This window comes from Haliaeetus albicilla, chromosome 23, assembly GCF_947461875.1.
Source record: "Haliaeetus albicilla chromosome 23, bHalAlb1.1, whole genome shotgun sequence".
Lineage (NCBI taxonomy): Eukaryota > Metazoa > Chordata > Aves > Accipitriformes > Accipitridae > Haliaeetus > Haliaeetus albicilla.
The window spans coordinates 8,319,389-8,340,313 of NC_091505.1; the positions used below are offsets into that span (position 1 = coordinate 8,319,389).

Here is a 20,925-nt window from a genome sequence, read left to right on the forward strand (position 1 = left end):
CACAGTAAAAGTAATAAAAAAAAGTGGCTTCCCACATACTCATATGGCCAAATATTAGAGGTTGGGAGGGAATTGCTATAGTTCATTGCTAAGTGGCATAAAAGTATAGAACAAGCGGGATGGAAAATGTCATATTGGCATAGTTGTTTTGCAAGTGTTAGTGTTAACAAAGCTCTTTTGACAAAGTCTGTACTAGATCATTTTTTCTAACAAAAGAAAATCAGAGTTGAAACTGCATCTTTAATGGCCAAGGGATTTTGTTAGCATATTCATCTTGCCTCTGAAGGGTGGGCAGACTTCGTCTCCTCAAGAAGGCTGTCCTAAGATAGCCTTCACCATTTGGGGGGATGTAAGACCAGAGAAAGCCTGGCCTTGGCAAAGCTGGAATAAATGATCTTCAGATACTTTTGTAGGAGGTCTTCTTTCATTTGCAGCTTGAAGCTTAAAGAGTACAATGCTTGGTCTCACCTGACTATGAAACTTTTGTCAAAGCTCAAAAGAGACTTGGTAAAGCTACAGACATAAAAAATGCTTGAATGATTCAGCCACCTCCTTGTGAACAATGTCTTTTCCGTCCCCAAAGAAATTCCATCTTGCTTGTACATCATTCCACTAGGGAAGCTTGGGTGTGTACGGCCAGAATATTTTTAGTTGTTGTCTCCCTGCAACAAAAGCGGCAATCCTCCTACAGGCAGAAAGGAAAGGGCAAGGTGCTTGTAGGAATTCCCACTAGAATGTTTAAAACAGAGCAAACCCTCATCTGAAGGCTCTTGTGGGGAGGAAAGCAAACTTTAAATGTCCAAATTTTGAAGTTTTTACTGGCGTACAGAGTGCATATGAACGTAGTTAAACTCTGTGGGTTGAAACAATGCAAAAAGCCCAACCTGTAGGAGATGCAAGAAAAAAAAAAAAAAAGAAGGAAAAAAAAGAAAAAAAAGCTTGTGGCAGCCTGGTACTTGTGAAAGGTTTGGAAGTCAGAGGCGACGTGCTGAACTTTCTTCATTGAATGTGGACAGTAGTAATTAAAATCTAGAGGATTTAGAGTACAAGGCTGCACTGTCAAAGGAGGCTGAGCTGTGTGCAAACTGGTTTGCCGGGAAGCAGCCTTTAAATCAGAATTTCTTGAGCTGTGGTCCATAACACATCAGAAAGTGACCCCCGCATAAGCTATGAAAAGACTGAAAAGAAACAGTGCAGTATAAAGTGGAATCGAATAAAAGCAAGAGAAACATTTTAAAATCTAAGCTTATTTTGATGTGAAAATCACTATGGCAGCAGGGTGAGTAACAGCTGTTCATTGCTTCCCTCAGATCTAGCTTAGGTTATTCTTTGATTTAGGACTGTTTCAACTGCCAGCTGATGCCCTCTGTCCACTGGTAAATCTTAGTCCCTCTGGCTTAGATCTAAACTAGATTGGGGTTTACAGAAATGACTGTTCCCATCCGCACTGCTCTCCTAAGCCATCACAGTTCTTCTGTGGTGCATATTGCTGATGTACAATGTACTCTGGTCACCTTTGCATGGGGTAGAAAGCGCTGGCTTATGTTGATCTCCAAGGAATTTTATTGAACTTTACTAAAATAGATGGTTTAGAGAAACAAGCAATGATAGGGTAGATTTTATTAATTATTTCCCTTAAGATCCATTCAGGGATGCAATTCCTGCAGTTTCAATTTTTTTTGTTATGCCTTAGGGAATACCACAGCTAAAAACAAACTCAATGGTCATGATTATTAATTTACTTTATAATTAAAGAAAGGGAAGAACAAAGTACAAAACCAACCTAGTGTACTTCAATTACAATTTCCTTCTCTCCACCAAAAGTTCTTCCCAAAGATTATGTGTTTGAGAGTTGGCTTGCCTCTGGGAGCTCTTCTTTTAATGCATGAAATCTGAAGCATATCGCTTTCAAAATTAATAGAAAGTCCCATCTTAGGGCACCCTGGGCTAGATCTATGTTAGCACATAATTTGGTGCAGCAAGAGCGGATTGTTAGAACAAAGGATGTGGGGCAGAAACGTTCGTATCTAAATGGGATGTGGTTTGTGGGGGTTTGCTTCAAACCAGATTGAATCCTGGGGTTCTGCTGATCCCTGGGACTGTACGTCTCCCAGCCTCCTGTCTGCTTTGGAGCAATCTGATTACCAGCCATTGACTTGGACCTGTTTGCCTCCATGCGGGGCAGGAGTGCATATGTGTGTATACCTGTAGCGGAGCCTCCAGGGTAATATCTTCGTGATGAAATGTAGTTTCTCTACACCAAAACCCCCTTTGTGGTTTGAACTGAGAGAGGTAAGGGCAGACGACAGTAGGATTTGATTCAAAGCTGCACTACTGCTCTGAATTGTAACAATAATGTGGATAAGCTGACCAAAATCATGTGAAGGACAGCAGCAGGATGTTGAAGGTAGGGGAGGAGGTCTGCCAGGGATCTGTAAATCAGCTCACAAATAAGCAGGTGTAATTCTTAGTTCTGCTTCTTTTATTCAGTTATTTTAAAGAATCTCTTCAAGGCACAGTCTTGCGGCAGGTGAAATTAATGTGTGTGAATGTTTTTTATTAAAAATAAATGCATCTCTTTGCAAATCTCTCTTTTCCTTTAACAAAGCAAAAATGAAGTCCAATGTTTTAGACATGCTTTGACAAGTATTATCTTCCCTGTGAAATGGTGTCTTGGTGAACTGCATTGCAAAAACAGTGCTGTACTGGGATTGTGGTACTGGTTGGTACTGTGTGTGGGACCTTTACACGTTCTTTGTTATCCTGGCATACACGAGCTTAGTTTGGGACATAAGAATATGTTGCTTGCTTTATTGAGAGAACTGTAGTTACCTTTCTTCCTGGTTTTTGCTGTATGTGGGAGAAATTTTGTCCTTAGAGTTTGTGAGGAGTTAAACACTACCTCTTGTCATCAATACTACGTGCAGGTCAGTGTGCCCGTGTGTAGCACCGTGACACCCTTTGAGATGCTTCCAAGCAGTTCTATGGCTTGAGCAGTGAGTCTGAGCAGATACCTACCAGGGTGGGAGCTGGAGAACCAGGCTGGGGGCTTGGGGTTCCCCTAAGCAAGCTTGGTTTCAGCAACTGAGGTGGAGGGAATTTTACCAGTTACGGTGTTTGAAGTTTTAGCACTTTCAGGTATCTCGGCAAATGAACTGAATGTTCCTTTTGTTCTGATGGGTTTTGTCTGGAGCTTTAATTAATTATGAGGTGAAATTCTGTTTGGACTGGGTCCAGGCATGCTTACTTTTTGTATAAGTAGTTTAGTTTTAAAAGTCATTTGAAACTCACTTGGAGGACCTTGGACTTCATCCGTTTTCTTAGCAGTTCTCAGAGAAGTAACTGGATGTGGTAAGCTGATGAAATGCAACCAGATAATTACCTATGCACGGTCACCAGTGTTCCATATTTAAATGTCATAGGATGACAATATTATATTCCTGAACTGTACTGATATGATGAAGTATCTTGCGATTGTATAAAATTGTGTTTGAATGAAAATATATGAAAACGAGCAGCTTGACAAATTTCCTACCTATGTAAGGAATTTACAAAGAGTGCACATATATACCCTCTCCTGGCAATACTCATTTTTTATACTTACTGTATAAAAACTGCAGAGCATTCATAGGAGGAGAATTTTTCCAATAATTAGTTACTTGATCTTGAAATAGAAACATTGTTTAATAAAGAGTAAAGGGAAACAGTATCCATTTCCATTTTACAAATGATGAATAGATTATAAACCCCAGAGTTGTGTAGGTGTTTAACTCTTATAGGGAATGGATACTTAATTATCTTTGATGGCCTGGGCCTTAGAAACTGTAATTTCTTTACTACCATAAACAGTTCATCCAAAACTGTGATTAAAGGCTTAAGGAACATGTAGTTAACTCATAAAAATATGTAAATAAATTTTGCTGATTCATTGCACTGTAAAGCACATGCTTATTTATTATTATAAATGAAGCTCTAATGTAGCTCATGCAAAGTCTTAAATGAGTGCCATTCTTTTTCATTAGGTAGCTCTTTAAAATCAATAATGTTTTCTTTAAGAGAAAGCTTTGGCTGTTACTAATTTAAATCTCATTAACTTTTGCCTATTTTTTCCTGAGGTTCAGTTGGAGCTACATTTTTCATTTAGATTTGAAGCTGTAGGCTACATGTAATTCCATTTAAAAACCCAAGGTAGGCAGGAATAATGTTGGGTTAACAGTAATTTAGAGAACCAAAAACTCAGAATCTTTTGCATGCAGCCTACACTTGTCATTTAGAAGTAAATGGTCTTCCCAACACAAAGTTTGGAGATGCATGGGTGTTTGAGAAATACTTTCCTAATTAATGCAAAGTTTGCAAGAACAGGTTGAAAGTCTCTCTTTCCAGCACCAGTTTCTTTTGATTTATGTACATGTATGTGCAGTGAAAGTTTGTGAATATTCTTGAGACTCAGGGTTGTAACCCCAGTCCCCTATGTCCATACCTGTGTTTGCATGTCTGTTGGTTTGGATCTAGTGCGACACTGCTGTCATTCCTCCCATCCTTCAAGTGTGTTATCTGTGCTCTCTAGAGTGCCAAGACTATTTTTGAATATATGCAAATAGAAACAAAGAAGTGGAGGGTGCTTTATGCCTGCTGAGTAGATTAGTCTCTTCTAACAGGAGGCTACTACACAGAGAAGCAGTCCAATAGCAACTGGGCTATTAGTGATGCTTTTTGTTGTCTCAAGTTTGTAGCCCATTAATGAGGTCGTATTTGCTTATCTTTCTCACTGAAGACACACTGATCAGTCCCAGGGAAGAGGAAAAAAATTCCAATTCTCATCATTTTGATGACATACTTTGGAATATTTAGTATTAAACAATACCAAAAAATTGCATTGTAAAGGTTTATGCAGCCCTGGGCAGTCTGGAGATTGAAAACTTAGCACAGCTTTTAAAAATAGTGGTTGGCTGGAAGGGTTCTGGCACCGTGTTATTCACTGCACATCAAAATTAACACGTTACAAGCAGTGGTTATTTTCAATTATGTAAAATCAGATGAGTCTTTAGAGATTAAAATGAGATTTGTAATGGCTTAGGAGAATTCTTAAAATTGACAACTTGACACAGCATGATTTCAGATTATGTGAAATCTGGCATGAGGATATTTATATTACTGTTTGCAAAGATTCTATTCAAAGTCATCATGATGGAAATATTTACAATGAAGACATAATAATGTCTTTAATATGCAAAACATTCTAATTGCATTTCTTACACTGTCAGCCTCAGTGAAATATCATTTATTTCACAAGTGACACATGAAAAAATATGATTGCATTTGTGCTACTCTTATTTTTTAACAGAAACACAACAGTAAGTGTCTTCATCTTTGAAGAACTTCTCTTTATCAGCAATTCTGTCAACATAGTTTGTATGACGTCTGCATCTCTCTATTTCTGATTCATACCCCTGGTTCTGACACAGTCTCTCTCTGTTTTATTCTCCTTCCTCTTTCACAAAGAGGGTTTGCTGAAGGGATGTGCTTCCAGGAGTATTGGCACCCAGTGCTGTAGGGTGCAGAGGTTGTGTAGGGTGTACTGAACTGACCTCCGTGGGAGCTGAACACCATCAACACCTCTAAGGCTGGACCTTGTATCTTACGAAAACAAGACTGATTTGTTGCCATCAAATTCTGCTTTAACCTTGGTGAGAGCCAATTCAAAGTGCTTTTTTGGTGCCCTGGGAACACGTGTTATATTGTCAGAGATCTCTCACTTCACTTCCCTGTCTGTAGCCCAAAATCCCTACCCTGAGGTCACATGCCTCCTGTGTGCTTTTTCCCCTCCGGCTGGGAACAGTCGTTTCCCTCTTTCTTCAGATGTAGAGCTGGACAGATGACAGTTCTGTCATCTGAACTGAAAAATCTGTCATTGTGAACTGAAAAAATAGTAAAGCTAAAATAATAATAAAATTGACTAGGTCGAATTAAATAGAACATTTTTAATTGGGAATGCATTCACTCACAACACTGTTTGTTGAAATTAATCCCCCCCATCCCCAGCTTCCCCACTGAACACTATTTGCTGAATTCATCTTGCATTTAGCAGGGGCGATGAGGGAAGGAGGAGGGACTGGGGGGCAGGAGAGCCTCCCCTGAGCTGGGAGCCAGGAGCCTTTCCCGAGCCTGCCAAGAGGAGCGAGGACACGAGTCCCCAGGGCACGGAGCATTTGGAGCCCCTCAAACTCATTGAGTTAACTGCAGCCACTCTTAGAATTGAGCACCCTCTTTGTGAAGAAGATGGATGGATGAAGAAGGTATCCAGCTTTGTATTTCTGTCCCGTCTTCCCCAATCACTGAGAGTTTTTTTTCTGGTTTTAGAATTTAAATACTGATTTTCCGTATTTTAAAACATGGTTTCCTGAGTGGAAAACATATTGATTTTCTTTGGGGTGATACCTACAGAAGCCAATCCAGGTGTAGCCATGCCAATGTTTTGTTGTATTAATCATTTTAAAATACTACTTAAATGCTTGTCCTCAAACTGTTATGGCAGTCAGTTCCCAAGGCTGGGAAAGTAAATGTTGGCTGGGGGCTAGGTCAAGAAACTGGGAGTGAGCAAGAAGCATGATAGAAGATGAGCAGTCTCCACATTGCTTACTGAGTGTTGAGTAACCAGTCAGTACAAGTGGAGAGACATTAATTTAAAAAGTTACTGCAGTTGTGTAGTTTTTGTGGTTTATTAGTAGCTCAGGTGGAGGCTTTTATGTTGATTTTTCAGAGTTATCTTTTAACATTGAATTCTGATGATTTAATAACGATGTGCTGATGGATGGTGGGGCTGCAGGATGGTGTCCCAGCTGAAGGCTGTGGTGACGTCCAAAGAAAGGCCCCAGGTGCCAAAGGCCCCCTGGCTCCCCTCCTGCATCCCAACACGCATCTTTGGCCAGCCTCAGCCCGGAGCTCAAACATCTCTCCATCTCCTCTTGGGCGCTGCTTGGTGAAACACACGGCAGCTGCATGTTTTGCAGAGTGAGTTTGGGCTGTTGAGGATGACAGGAGGCCCATGAATAAAACACAGACCTGTTTGTTTTGTGCCGTTCTGAGCAAATGATGTATTAGTAATGAAGTATTTGCAGTTAGTCGCTTTTGCTTACTAATAAAGGAAACGTTCCTGCTGCCAGTTTTGTTTCTGGCTCGTGAAGTTACAGGACAGTGTGAGGAAAAGGCTGTAAACTGGGCTGGTTTGGGGTCTGTCCGCTTTGTGATGGTTCTTATTTAAAGATCAATAGTTGCTGCTCTGCATCAGCTCGCAGCAGTGCCAGTTTCTGTGGGGTTTCAGTCAGCCATTGGCCCTGGTCGGAGTCTCCTGAGTCAAGACTTGGGAAAATGACTGGAAAGTAGATGAAGTCTCTGGGAATGTGCCCATGTGGGGAGCTGCAGCCGCGGTAATGACAAAATGGCCCCTCTCCCTAACGAGGGGCTATCACCAGGGCTGGGGCTGGGGAGGAACGGGAGCCCAAGAGAGGACCGAGAGGAGTCACGGTACTGGGGACGGGGCCGCTCAGGGCTGCCGCTGACAACTAATCTGGAAGCAGGTTGGGATTTTGGGGGATCTGGCAGACGGAGGGGGCTGCCATCACAGTCTCCTTTTCACAGCCTGTGTTTGAAAAATGGAAGTCCATGTGGTCCCATAAATGTGGCCCTTGTTTTCACTGGAGATAGATACATCACTGGGGTGTGTGGAGCTGCCGGTGGATGCAGTGCTGCAGGATGTTGCGATAGGCAGGTTTTAGAAAACGTATATGTAAATGGTAAAGGTGTACCTAAACAAATGTGCAACGCTGTGTTACAGAGCACAGCACTGCATTACCACTTGCTGCTTTACCTAGAGAGACACATCTGTAACGCAGGTAGCTCTTGTAATGGTTCATTTTCCAATCATCCTTCGCTTTTCTTTCTTACATGTAATTATAATAGCTTGCAATAAGGATAACTCTATGTTTGTTTATTTTAAATAGAAACAAAAGTCTTAAGAACAACATTTACTGTTTAAAAATATCTCATTTTGAAAACACTTCATAATTCATCAGTTACAGACACATTTTAATCAAATAACCCTCTAACACTTCTATTCATGGTTGTCCTATAAAAGCAAATATTGTTTTGATTTGTGAGTGTTCCGTTTACTGAAATGAAATTCAGTGTGTTCTGCAGTCAGGAGAGTTTCCTATTTAAATTCTGCTGCGTACGTGCAGCTAATGAATTAAAATGAGAGGAGGAATTACAACCTAGGTTAGAGCGTGGGTCACAACCTTTTCAAACAGAGGTCCACCTGTCATGCAAGTGGAAATGGTAATTGGCTCACTGCAGCTGAAATTATCTATGCCAGATAACAGGAGGAATGGCATAGCAATTGTAAAATGGTAAGTATGTCTAGATATACAAAGGTAAATGTATAGAGACAAAGCAAATGACCGAAGCTGGTTATTTGTTGCAAGTAGATTCAGATGAACTTGACTTGTTCCTTTCTATTCATGAGCATGTCTTGATTTAAAGTTGTGCATTCTTCTTTTTTTTTTTTTTTTTTTAACATTGCAATAGGTTTGTGAAGTAGTTTGTAAATGTCCAAGGCCCAAAACATTCCTTCTACCTAGTGTGTTTATGATGGGGAACTAGTTTTGTAAAGCATTTGGTAATCTTCTGATGGACTGACTGCATCTTTGTAAGCTAGAAAAATGATTAATGAGTAGGGTAGAGAGCATGTGCACAGAGATATGTGCATTTCTGCAAAAGGCTTCCTTTATGTCTCTGCAAATTATGACCAGCAAGGGCTGTGTCGGTGGTAGGACCAAATCATTGGGGTCAGTTAGGTTGGAAGAGACCTCTGGAGACCCAGAGTCTGGGCTCCTGCTCAAAGGCCTGGCATGATGGCATGGTTGGCTGTGCAGGCAAGGCAGGCACATTGGTCAGGCATGAGTTGCCCATGGTAAATGGGGAATTTGGACTACCAGAAATGTCCCTGCTGAGGTGTCCCAGTGAATAATTGCTTAAAACTTGCACAAATACCATGTAGCTCATCCAGAGGAATAACCGCGTCCTGCTTTGCTCTTGTGGTGGGGTGTGATACTATCCCTAGGCTCTTCTGCTAGTCTCCTTGCTCTCTTCTTCTGTCGAGCAGTCTTCCTCTGCCATGAGTTAGATGTAGTAAAAGCCCTTACAGCAGACCTGTGTTACTCAAGGATTCCCCTCTGCAGACAGCAGAAGAAATGAATTTAGCCCAATGTATTCAACAGGGAGTCTGTCTTCCAAACCTAATCCAAACTCAAGAGGACTGTGCCCTCAAAGCAGATAATCCAACTCAAACTGTCCACATACTTGAAAAACAGATGAAAAATAAAATAATCTTGTGCATCTACACCAGTCACTCTGCCCCACAGGGACCAGAAATTTAATAGAGTTTCATTCTCTTTAATTTTAAATTCGTATTATTCACAGCTCTTTCCTGCAATTCCCTGCTGGGAATAACAAGCAGTGGATATAGAGTTTCCTAATTGTGTGATTACTTGAGACTGCAACTACCTGATCTGGGATCTAGTTTCCATTTACTTTACCTTCAGTAACTTTATTCAAAAGGACTAATGAAAAGAGACTCATCAATTATTGAAATGAATTCAGCTTTGTTCCCAAAGTTTGCATGGTGCTAAAGACTTGAAAACAGAAGTGTGTGAAAGTCTCCATGGGTTAATGTGGTTGGCTGGAGAATATTAAAACCATCTCAGAGAGTGTCCTTAAAGAGCTCGTGTATAGTCAATACCACTTAAAATATTAATTGCATATATCTTCAAGTATAAAGCATATTTCCAGTGTGTTGCTCCTTACCTGAAACCTTCTTAGGATAAATTTTTATTTATACATGCAATGGAATATTTTCAGTCTGTTTTACTCATTACTTAAATCAGTTATTATTTTTCCTTTTCTTGGATACTGGTTCTTGTTTTCTTTTTCTATCTAATTTGTCTACAGGTAGTTCTGTGCACTAGATAAGTATCAGAGATGCTGGGAAATCTCTCTTTGTGCTTTTCCATCGTTCATTGACTTCCTCAGGAATCTAAAGAGCTAATAAAAATGGCAATATTCATTGTGGAAGATGTTAGAAAAAAATTTTTTTTCCCCCTTTCTGGAGCTTAGAAAGTGGAAGTATTTTTATTTACTAGATTTCGTGGGCATTATATGAAAAAAAAAAGTCGGGGTTCAGATGGGTTTCAGAGCTGGGTGAACAGCTAATTTACAGTCTTTATTGAGTTCATACCTGTGTTTGCGCTGAGTTGTTGGATGCCCGAGTTGTTTGTTTATGGAATTTTAATTTTAGTATTTAACAGGAAAGTTTTGTTACTTGTTCAGTCCAAGAAGCAGATTGTAATGTCACATAACTGATCTGGCCACTCCAATCTAGAGCAACATACTTTCTGTTTAAAATAATATTCCCTTGCTACTGGGATAAAGAAAAAAGGGAGATGTGCTAATTTAATGATGTTATTTCATGGCTGACTTTGAAGAAATGGGGATTCATTTATAGATCCATAAACAAGAAAAATTTAATTGTTTGGATAACTTGTTCACTGCAGATCACTCACTTGACTTCTGTGGGAGCAAAGATGGAGGCTGGGCAGAGGCAGGAGCTTTTGTAAATGAACTTTCCCCCAACTTTTCCAAACCTGCCTGCCCCAGTGTGGGAGGGGAACCGCAGCGGGAAGGGCAGGGGCCAGGCAGCGCAGGAGGGGCTGAGAAGGCAGGACAGGCTGGGGTGGTACATTCCTTGAACCCGCGTCTGGGACTTCACGAAATACACAAAAGCATAAAACCATGATTCTTTATTGTTCATGTTCTGGCTCTACCGCTGTTGATTTTCAAGGTGCCTTCTACATTGTTTTCTAATGTGGTGACAGCCACGGAGAATCAAGGCATTACACTGAATATTTAAAACGAAACTGCTTTATAAGTTCCAATTTCTGTACTGTTCACTTCAGCACAGGCTCTTTAAAAACCTGCCAGATATTGAAGTGATTAGGAGATCAAGGTCACCAAGCACTCATTTTTAGGGTAAATATGCTGCATTTTAAACAGTTGCTTTAGTGCTCTCCTCTTCTCTTTCTCTGTGCTCAGCACAGCATTCTGCTTGAAGCGAAGAGCACAGCTTTGGAAGGGCACTTCAGTTCAGGTCCATCTGTCTGCAGGAACATCTGACTTGGAAGAGGTAGCAAAGAATATGATGAGACCAGAGATTTCCTTTCCATCACAGAATGTGTTTCAGAGCTCTCTGTCTCCAGCAAAATCTAACCTGCCAGCTGTGATTTGCTCTTTTCTCCATCAGCAAGCATTCCCGAAAATCGCTGTGATAAGGTGCCACCTGAAAAGCTGGCTCTGACAAGTGCTACAGGATGAAATGCATCTGTCCAGTAACTTCTACTGACACTACTTTAGCATTTTTGTTCTTCAAGTATAATTTCTAAGTCTCAACCTCATTAATATGCCATTCCTCCTGGAAACTGAGAATTTGTTCAGGGTCCAAGCTGGTTTTTTTCACTCCCTAGAGAATTTTAGAGATTGGAGGTCTAATAGTATGTTCTTTCTTTTGCATTTTCAATGTAAGACTAAAATGCTTCTGGCTCCATATGCATATGTAAGTCAGGACAGAGCACTCTGTTGTTATTTGGACCTCTGGCAGTATATATTTACAGTTTGTTTGACCTCAAAGGAAATCATGAGTGTTCGGCTGGAATATTTGACATTTGATTTGGGTTGTTTAGCTGTGGCTCATAAGTAAAGCTGCTCAAAAAAAATAAAGCCTATACAAGCCTTAAAAATCTTTTCGCCCATCTTATAGAAATTTGAAGCTTTGATCAAAATTTGGAAAAAAATTAGCCAATGTATAAGGATAAGTAGATGCATTTTTCCTTATTTATGAGCCAGATTTGCAGCGTTGCTAAATCTAATGAGTTTTTTGCACTCATCATTATTTCATTTAGGAATTTTGGACTATTTGCACTTTCACGTGTCTTCAAAGTCCCAAACTTTTTGCCAGTAAGTTTGAATGGTCTAAATCTTGCTAGAAAACATTCAGAAAATGGAGATCAGAGTAGAGAAACTACAAATTCTGTGAGTGATGCTCTTCTTAGATGTTGTGTTTCTACAGCAAAATAGTCTTGGTTGATGACTGCTGAATCTAGATGTTACTGTGATAGAAATGAATTATTTAGTTAAAGTTGTTAACAGGGTAGTAGGAGAAACATTGCAAAATTCACTCAGCTTGAATCATGATAAACTTGTTTTTTTCTGAAGATCAAAGGTGGTTTTCTAAGTGGTCTTCATCTCTAACAGATATATTTTTTTGATTTGCTATATCCCTCACGGGAGAACTGTTTGATTTTTATTTTTTTTTCTAAAATGCAGCTTAAAACATGAGCATAGTCAGAGTCAAAAACGAGTGTTCACTTGACTCAAAGAAGGGTGGAACTCACAGAAAAGAAACATCACAGACACTTTACCTGAACTTCCTTCTCCTTTCCTCCCTGCTTGCTATTTGAGACCTGCTCCCCCGCTGCTGGAGAAGGTCACCCTCCACTCCTTTCTGAAGTACCGCCAGCGTAGCCTTCTCCTTCTCCTCTGTAAAACCGGGTAACTTGCTCTCCGTGTCAGAGATATCAGCTCAGATGTCTTTCGGTAGAGTGGATTTTTATTAATTGTTATGAGAGAGTCCTTCGAGCATCCAGTTTGGTGGGTCAGCTAAGCTGAGGGAGCTCTGCAAGCAAAGCTCTTACCTTGCTTTGGAGGTGACATCCATGATTTTGAAGAGTGCGCAAAGTGGTCAATAGACTGTTTTCTTTGAAGTATGTTCTCTGACCAGCAAATGTATCTCTGAATATTGGAGTATTTAAAGAATCACAGAGAGGGGTAGGGGGTCGGGGTTGCTGTCAGTTTTTAGGCAGCTCAGCTCCCTGACTCCGCTCACGGTGTGAGGAGCAGGGAAAGGCTCTGGGAGGAGGCAGGAGACGGGGTGGCAGGGGACCACGTGCTGGGCTCGGCTGACAGACAGGTCTCATGGCAGCGCCGGGCTGTGATGAGTTGCTGGCAGGGGTCTGCAAGCACCATAGCAGAATTAGCATAGCACAGCCAGAAAGCCAGAGATGTGAAACCAATTAGGTATGGTGAGCCTCATCTGACACCCTGACCTTTTGAGAAGATCATGTCCAGCCAAAGCTATTAAAGGCATTGCTGTGTTTGCTCAAATGTAAGGTGTGTTCCCTTTTGTCCAGAATCAAGAGCTGAAAATACCAAGCTGTGTAAAATTCATGGGCTGTAACTGATTTCTCCCCTTTAAGTCTAAAAAATTTGCATCCCTTTTTGGACTTCCTTAATGGAGTGCATCTATCGTTGCTACATGTCTGCAAACCCTGAGCATGATGGATATCAGTTCCTGGACTCTGCTGTTCTATGGCTAATATATAATAAAAATATAACTCCTGTATCAGAGGAATGGTTTTTTTTTTCTGACTATGTATTTACAGTCACAAGCATTGCTTGCTTTGTGGAGCAATAAATTTAATACATTAGCTAGTATATTATTTTTTAATTATTTATTTGTAGATGATTTCAATTTAAAATGAGATTTTCAGGTAACAAGGTAGGCAAACGTGTTTAACAATGCTATGATGTAAATTGCTGTAGGTGACAGATCCCTACAAAAATTATTACAGGCAGATTCGCAATGCAAAAAATTATTTATATGACAGCAAGCAGAAAGACAAATTACTTCGAGACTATGTGCATGCTCTTCTATAATTGCTCATAAATTATTATGGTTCATGTTAAAATGCATCTAGACTCCCTAGACAACTAGATTTATTTAAAATAAGAATAATGGGAAATTACCGGGAAATGTTGGGGAAGGAGATGCAGTACACACTTTGGGTGACTGCTAACATAAGAGTAGGGTAATTTATTGTTAGCCAACTTAGTCTATAATTTGCTTAATAATTTTGAAATCTTCATTTTCAATTCACTATCTCCTCAGGTTGTGTTAGCCTGGATAGATAACTGGGATGGGCCCAGTGGGGCCCCACTGTGACTTACTGCTGCTGTGTTTCCCTGCCCATGGGGGACGCATCGGGACTCTCTCCTGCACCCGTGTAGGGCTCTCATGTACCTGAACACTTTCATGTTCTACAAAATAGGATTGAATTTAGTCAGCTGGGTCAGAAGTTATGCTAAGAGGGGGGAGGGACTGACAGATAGATGGGCAAACCTCTTTTCCTTAGGAAGCTGGGCTGAAAATGGGACAATGTTTTCCATATCCTCTCAATGCTCCAAATTTTAGAAAATATTTGAAATAACTGTCTTTATTGAAAATGCCTAAAATACCCCCACAATAGATAGGATTTAATTTGAATGGGCTTTCAGTCAGGCACTTATTAAGGATCAGCTGATTATTGGGTAGCAGAGAAAAGATGTATATACACTTATATAAAAAGCGCCTCTCTCTAATGCCATTATTTTTCTCTTCTTACCACCCTGATTATATTACGTATTGAGATCCAGCCCAACAAAAATGACAGCAAACTTTGTTCTGGATAATGGAGTGCTAAACTCCACCTAAGCAGCTCCAGTCATTTGTAATGACAGCTTGGAGAATACTCCAAACGAATCTAACAATGCTCACGCTCCAGTGACTGACAGCGTGGCAAGAGGAAAAATTCCAGCTTCCACGTGAGCGTGGGGAGCCTGACCTAGATTTTAGCCTCTACAGCTTCATAAGAGGAAACGTTCTTGACTGTGTATTTAACAAGAAAAAAAGAGCAAGGGGAAAAAGTTGTCTCCTGTTTGATTAGTCTTTCTTCAATAATTAAGATTTAGTCAAGGCGCTCTGTGAGACTTCTTCCCTCCGCAGATGTCATCAACCCTATAATGAATGGTTACTCTGTTCCCTCTGTGCTCTCCTCTCCGTAATTACCACCTCCTGGCATGCAGCGGGGAGCGAGCTGCTGCAGGGGAGCAGCTGGTGCAGGCAGGAGCGCTGGGCAGGCAGCCTGCCTGCACCTTCCTCCTCCGCTGCTCTCGCCGTGTTGGGGTCAGCCTCGCCGCTGGCTGCTGAAATTCTTCCATTCGGATACTGTTAATGGGAAAAAGGTCTCTGGTGTAAATCTCCTTTTCTTTGTTTTCTTCTTAGGAGATGCAGGTGCTGGGCTGGGGTCAGGTCACCGTGCCCGGTGCCTCCACTGGAGCGCTGGCAGTGGCCGGTGGTGCACCCACCCCACAGTCTCGCTCTCCACTGGTGGCAGCGGGAAGTGGGTTTTAGCCACTCTGATGACCTGGCTGTAAATTACCATTCAAACGTCTTTCATCTGTTCCGCTGTGCTTTATATACTTCAGCACTTGTAACTTTGAAAATGAAATAGTAGAGAAGTGCACACTAGAAAGGAGAAGAAATTTTCAAATGAAAGTGGAAGTTGTGGCAGATCGAATGACACTGAAAGCTTAGTGTTCATTTGAGCTGTGCTTTGACAAGTTGTTTGGTGTGGATGTGCGAGAAATTTTATTGGAAGCAGAGGCACTTTCAGCTTCCAAAGCTGGATTTCCATATTGGGTCAGTACCTAACTCCGTAACTCTTCCTAATTGTGACTCTGCCCTGTGAAATAAATGAAAAACTGGCACCTTTCGGCTTGACCCACAAGATTTCTATGTGTGTCTGAATGTCAGTTATTCTTTACTGTGGTTTAACTTTGCTGAACAAGCACAGGTTCGAAAGCATTAGATGACATGACAGGATTAGACTGGCAGAAGATTGACATAATTAATTATATTGGCTGAATTAGTTTGGATCTAAATTCCAGTTCTGGGCACCCCCATTCATTTCAGCTTACGTCCCTAATTAGACTTTTTTGACTTTGCTAAAGCACAGGAGGAAAGATGCCTTTGAGAATACCTGTACGTCCTGAAGAACAGGGATGAGCCATCTGGAGAGCTCAGCATTGCCTTTCACATCCCTTGCTGAGAGAAGATGGCTGTAAGCTCTGCACCGCTCTTTAATTGTAAACTCACACCAGCCTAAAGAGCAGGGCTTTAAAAAAGCACAGAGCTTTTGAGAGGAAGCTCTGTATGGAGTACATTGATATCTGCTTGATGTAAAAGCCCTCAAAGCCACCTATATAAAATAATTTATGATGTCAGAACCAGGCTTTAGTGTAAAAGTGGATTGGATGGGTTTGTAGGACTGGGAGAGTTGGGTTCTTTTTCCAGCTCTGCTGCTGGTTGCCCGTGTCTGTATAACACCATCACAGAGAGAGGTGAATGCAGTGTTTGATGGGGTCCTGGCAAGAGAATGTTTGAGTTACAGTGGGCAGCTTTGGTCATGGTGAAGGATGTTAGAAATCTGGAGGGGGTGCACTGAGAACAAAAGCTTCAGTACATGATTTTCAAGTAACGATTATCCAAACTTGTCCCGTTCTGTGTGGCACTAAGCTATGAGAAGGAGAACACAGAGGAAGAAGTGATGCTGGAGCAGTGAAGAAAAGGAAAGTCAGTAGATTGCTACTGGCCTTTCGTTTTATGTCATTAACAGTAGCTGTTAAAAGCAAGAAGGAATGAATTTTAATTTTAATCAGCAGGATGTTTTTAGCAAAATGAGAATGGAAATGAAAATTGAAGTTAACCAAAACTGTGTGTACATAACTTCAGGTGAATGGTTTGGGTTTGGGCTTTTTGTGTTGAAGTAAGAACGCAGTTGGCCCAACCAGCTGCTGCGTTTGCATCTGCCTGTGAGGTGGGTAGGAACGGGTAGCCTGATCCACACCACTTGGGGTGAAGGTGTGGCACGATCTCCCTTTGGCTGTCAAAATACTCTCATGACAGTAGATACATTGAAAGTACAGTTTTGAGTAATGGGTTTCCCTTCCTTCTTGAGCCTGTGTTAGTTTTACAAGTAAAATAAGATGTTACATGGAAGTTTATGTCTTAGAAACGTATGAAAGTGGTCAGTGTCAACAGGTTTAAAATATGGTTCAGTAGCATGGTTCATGTGGTCACAGTGCAATTAAAGCTGATTTACTGCAATGGGGAAATTAAACCCCTCCATTTATCATGGTTAGTTTTGAAGGATTCAAGAGAAGCCTGAAAAAATGGTAGACATAATTTAAAGGCAGTAAAAGACACTAAAAAAAAAAGGACTAGATCTGATATTCTACCACATGTAGAAATTTGGGCTCATTACATTTGTTTAGGAAGTAAATAAAAAAAATCACTTAATGAACAAATGCTATTGAAGAGTGTATATATCTAACACTTAGAGTTTGAGAATTGATACTGTAAATGCAGAAGAGGCAACTTGAACCTTACTTGGTTGAATTTGAGACAGCTACATCAAGGGTAAAGATGTTTCACTTACAAGTAGTTAGATATGATCAATAAATTCTAAAAACTGCACATTTCATCAAGTCTGTTTATTTTGGGTAGTGTATTTGCCTATTGATGATCTGCCTTTGCAGTCTTTTTCTTTGGTTATATTCTTGGTTGACTTTCAGGCTTACAGTTTTTCCAGCAATAAAAAAGATTGAATGAAAAGATCTCTGATATGTGAGGGGGGAGTTACATGTTGATATGTATGCATGTTCTAGGATTATACTGTAACTAAATGATTTAAAATAATGGGAGAAAAATTGTAGGGAGAAGTAATCTTCTATTAAACTGGCTGACATATGTTCATCTTTAAAGTGAAGTATCAAGAAAACTGTTTCAAAAGTTTTTGCTGAACAGAACATCAAAAGATCTTTTTTTGGTTTTGTACAATTCTTGTATTAAGCTTGATTGCATAGGTAGCATGTTGTAATTGTATCCTATTGTACATAATACATATCTCTGCAGTTTGAGTAGGCTGTGGAAAAAAAAAGCTATGTGGAACTGCCTTGAAAAGAAATTATAAATGTCACATCTGTTAGTTATTTTTTTTACGTAACATAATTAGCAGAGGTGGATGGAAAAGTTCTAAGGGATAAGATTGGGATCAGATGCCAATGTACATTTTCCTCCAACAAGGAATTAAAGAATTCAAAACTGGTTTACAGGGGCAAGTAGTTATGGTGAAAACACTTGGTTTATTTATTAAAGAATTAGTGTTTGGGGAAGAAACGGAATTGGGCAGGCCCAATATGCTCTATTTATTGCCTGCACATTCGCATTTCCATGTAACTAAAAAAGGTGTATAAACACTTTTTAATTGCCAATAGCTGCTTCGGGCTTTTCATGTTGCTATAAAACAAAGGTTCTTTCCTTTTAATTAATTGCATTGCATTTCACAAGTTGCCTTTCACTATCTTGAAAAAATATATCTGTATCTAATATTTCTTTATTATTGTTTTGCTTTCAGTTGATGGTTGCATTGACTGGTCAGTGGATCTCAAGACATACATGGCTTTGGCAGGTGAACCAGTCCGAGTGAAATGTGCCCTTTTCTACAGCTATATCAGAACTAATTACAGCATGGCCCAAAGCACAGGTCTTAGGCTTATGTGGTACAGAAACAAAGGAGATTTAGAAGAACCCATTATATTTTCTGAAGTTAGGATGAGCAAGGATGAAGATTCAATATGGTTTCACTCGGTTGAGTTGCAAGACAGTGGTTTCTACACATGTGTTCTAAGGTGGGTATTGTGTTAAAGTCTAACTAAGAATGTATAGATTGTCTTGGTTAAAAAAAATGTTTAAATTTAGCTCTCAGGATTGAGATATTCTTCCAGTTAATATATACTAATTATTTTTATTCTCATAATCATGTATGTCAGATAATGCTTTGTCTTAAAATTAGTTTCCCTAGTAATTATAGTTACCTCTTCCAATAGCTATAATTAAACATGTGCTTTTACTTAATTACTTTTTTTTTTTAAGTCCAGCATTTGCAAATTCTCAATTTGCCACAAACCTTCACAACTGGATACTTCTTAAATCATGAAGTATTTTGGTTAAGTAATGCTCTTTTTCAAATCCTCTGAGTTATTCAAGAGTTAGACGTAGTTTGAATTATTCTGATAGGGTTAGGCCATGGGGAGTTACAGTTCTGTCTGGTTTTGAAGAAAAGTTTATTTTAATATGCAGTTGTGATTTGTCATAAATTTAAACAGACCTCGTTTGGTAAGACACTGAAATGCATGTCTCAGAAGTATTTTGGAACTGTGGGATGAGCCTTAAATTAAGCATGTGCTGGAGCTCGTGATTTCCATCATGTGGATGCTGATGTCAGCTCTGCCTAAAATGAGAAGATAAAAAAGGAGGACTCTTTAAGAATGAATGAATAAGTATTCCTTAAATGATCCAGTTTTGAATTTAAAATGAGTTTACAGATACTTTATAAGATTCGGTTTTAAACTATTTAGTTTCAGAGAATGAAGCTTGTTTCATCCTTGTCTGCTTTTCCATAGTGAAATTAGACTCAAGTTTGATTAATTTAATATCAAATATTTGCAGCAAAATAACAGCACTGTTCAGAGCCCAGAATTTGTTCTCTCTGCATCTCTGCTAAGTCTTGCTGCCTTGTCTCAGCTGCCTCAGTCCATTTTGATCATGAAGAATGCTTCTAAAATCAAAGATTGTGCTGTGGTGCATGGTGGTTTGTACTGGGGACCAATGTCTGGTTTAAATGTCAGATGCATCTGCCAAACTCACTATTAAGTCTGTGTTTCAGCCTTTGGAGTTAATTATTCTTTTATTAGCTGCTCTGTCACAGGTTTGGTGTAATGTGAACTCCATGATTTTGAAATGTTATGGGAAGATAGTGATTTACATGTTTCAAGGGAGCTATACTTTTTTCATAGAAGAAGTCACTGTTGTGATAATCAAGTTACTAGTTTAATACTCTGGAAATGTTAATGCAAATCCTCTGTGAACAATGAAGAATTGATCTTGCATCAAATTCTGGGACATACTTTTTTCCAGGAAATTTCAAAACTCTTTGCTCATTTATACAATGAAGTAGTTTTGGTAACAAATGGGCAAGTTCTTAAATAATTCATGCATTCTCCTCCTTTTCAGGTAAGAACTATATGGCATGCTTCTTGGAAGGCATTGCACAGCAATAAGATCTTCTTGTCAGTTATGCAGTTTTCCTGCTTTGGCTAGAACTTTCTTATATACTTACAGATATTTTTGCCTTTTTCAGATTTATGTTGGAGTACAGAATGTTATATATAGTGGTTACACATAAAAGACTATATTTCTTCCTTTACTGAATTAGTTTTTGCTTCCAAAAATTTGGTAGTGTATTCTTGCTGTTATTGTTTATGAAATCATAGGTGGCTTAAAACAGCTGAGGAAATAGCAATAGTAATTTATTCGAATTTCATTAAAATTGGGCTAGACGTAATGTTCTGAAATATGATCAGGCTTTTGTGGTAGACTATCCACACCATTAACTGTGTAGTTTCAGCTTTTTTAATCCAATTTTTTGGAGGGGGATAAGCAGATGTTTGCATTTTAGTCATTAACCAGGATCACCTGCTTTGTGAGAATTAAGAGGTCACAAATGAGAGCAGTAATTCTAGAATATGATTTTGTTTTCTAGAAACATTAACAATTTCTGTTACAAATGCCTTTTTTTGTAGACTGAATGCATAGAGACTGCTAGAGAGAACTCAATGCAGTGGAAATGAAAAGGTGACTGTGTCCATCAGTGTGCAACACCGGGTTTAGGGTTGCATGCATAACTGAGTCTTTTGGATTGGTAACTGACTGAAAAAAATTGGGGAAGAAAATGCTTTTGATTCAAGACAAATGTAAAACTTTTGGAGTTTTTCTCAACAAAGAAATTTTCATTTAGGTTCTCTAAGAGAAAATTGGAAGCAATTCGAATCTAAATTGATGTCTTTCTAGCCACTCACCAAGGTCATGGGAAGTCCTGGTGC

At 39.7% G+C, this 20,925-nt stretch overlaps 1 protein-coding gene across 2 annotated transcripts in view; it reads left to right on the top strand.

Annotated features, from left to right (window-relative positions):
* The window catches only part of IL1RAPL2 (interleukin 1 receptor accessory protein like 2), a 402,698-nt gene that overhangs the window by 187,682 nt on the left and 194,091 nt on the right, over positions 1-20,925 (top strand). For both annotated transcript variants that reach the window (XM_069811122.1, XM_069811123.1), the window contains exon 3: positions 18,399-18,672. In XM_069811122.1, coding sequence (XP_069667223.1) covers positions 18,399-18,672 — 274 coding nt within the window. The remainder of the gene's footprint in view (positions 1-18,398; positions 18,673-20,925) is intronic.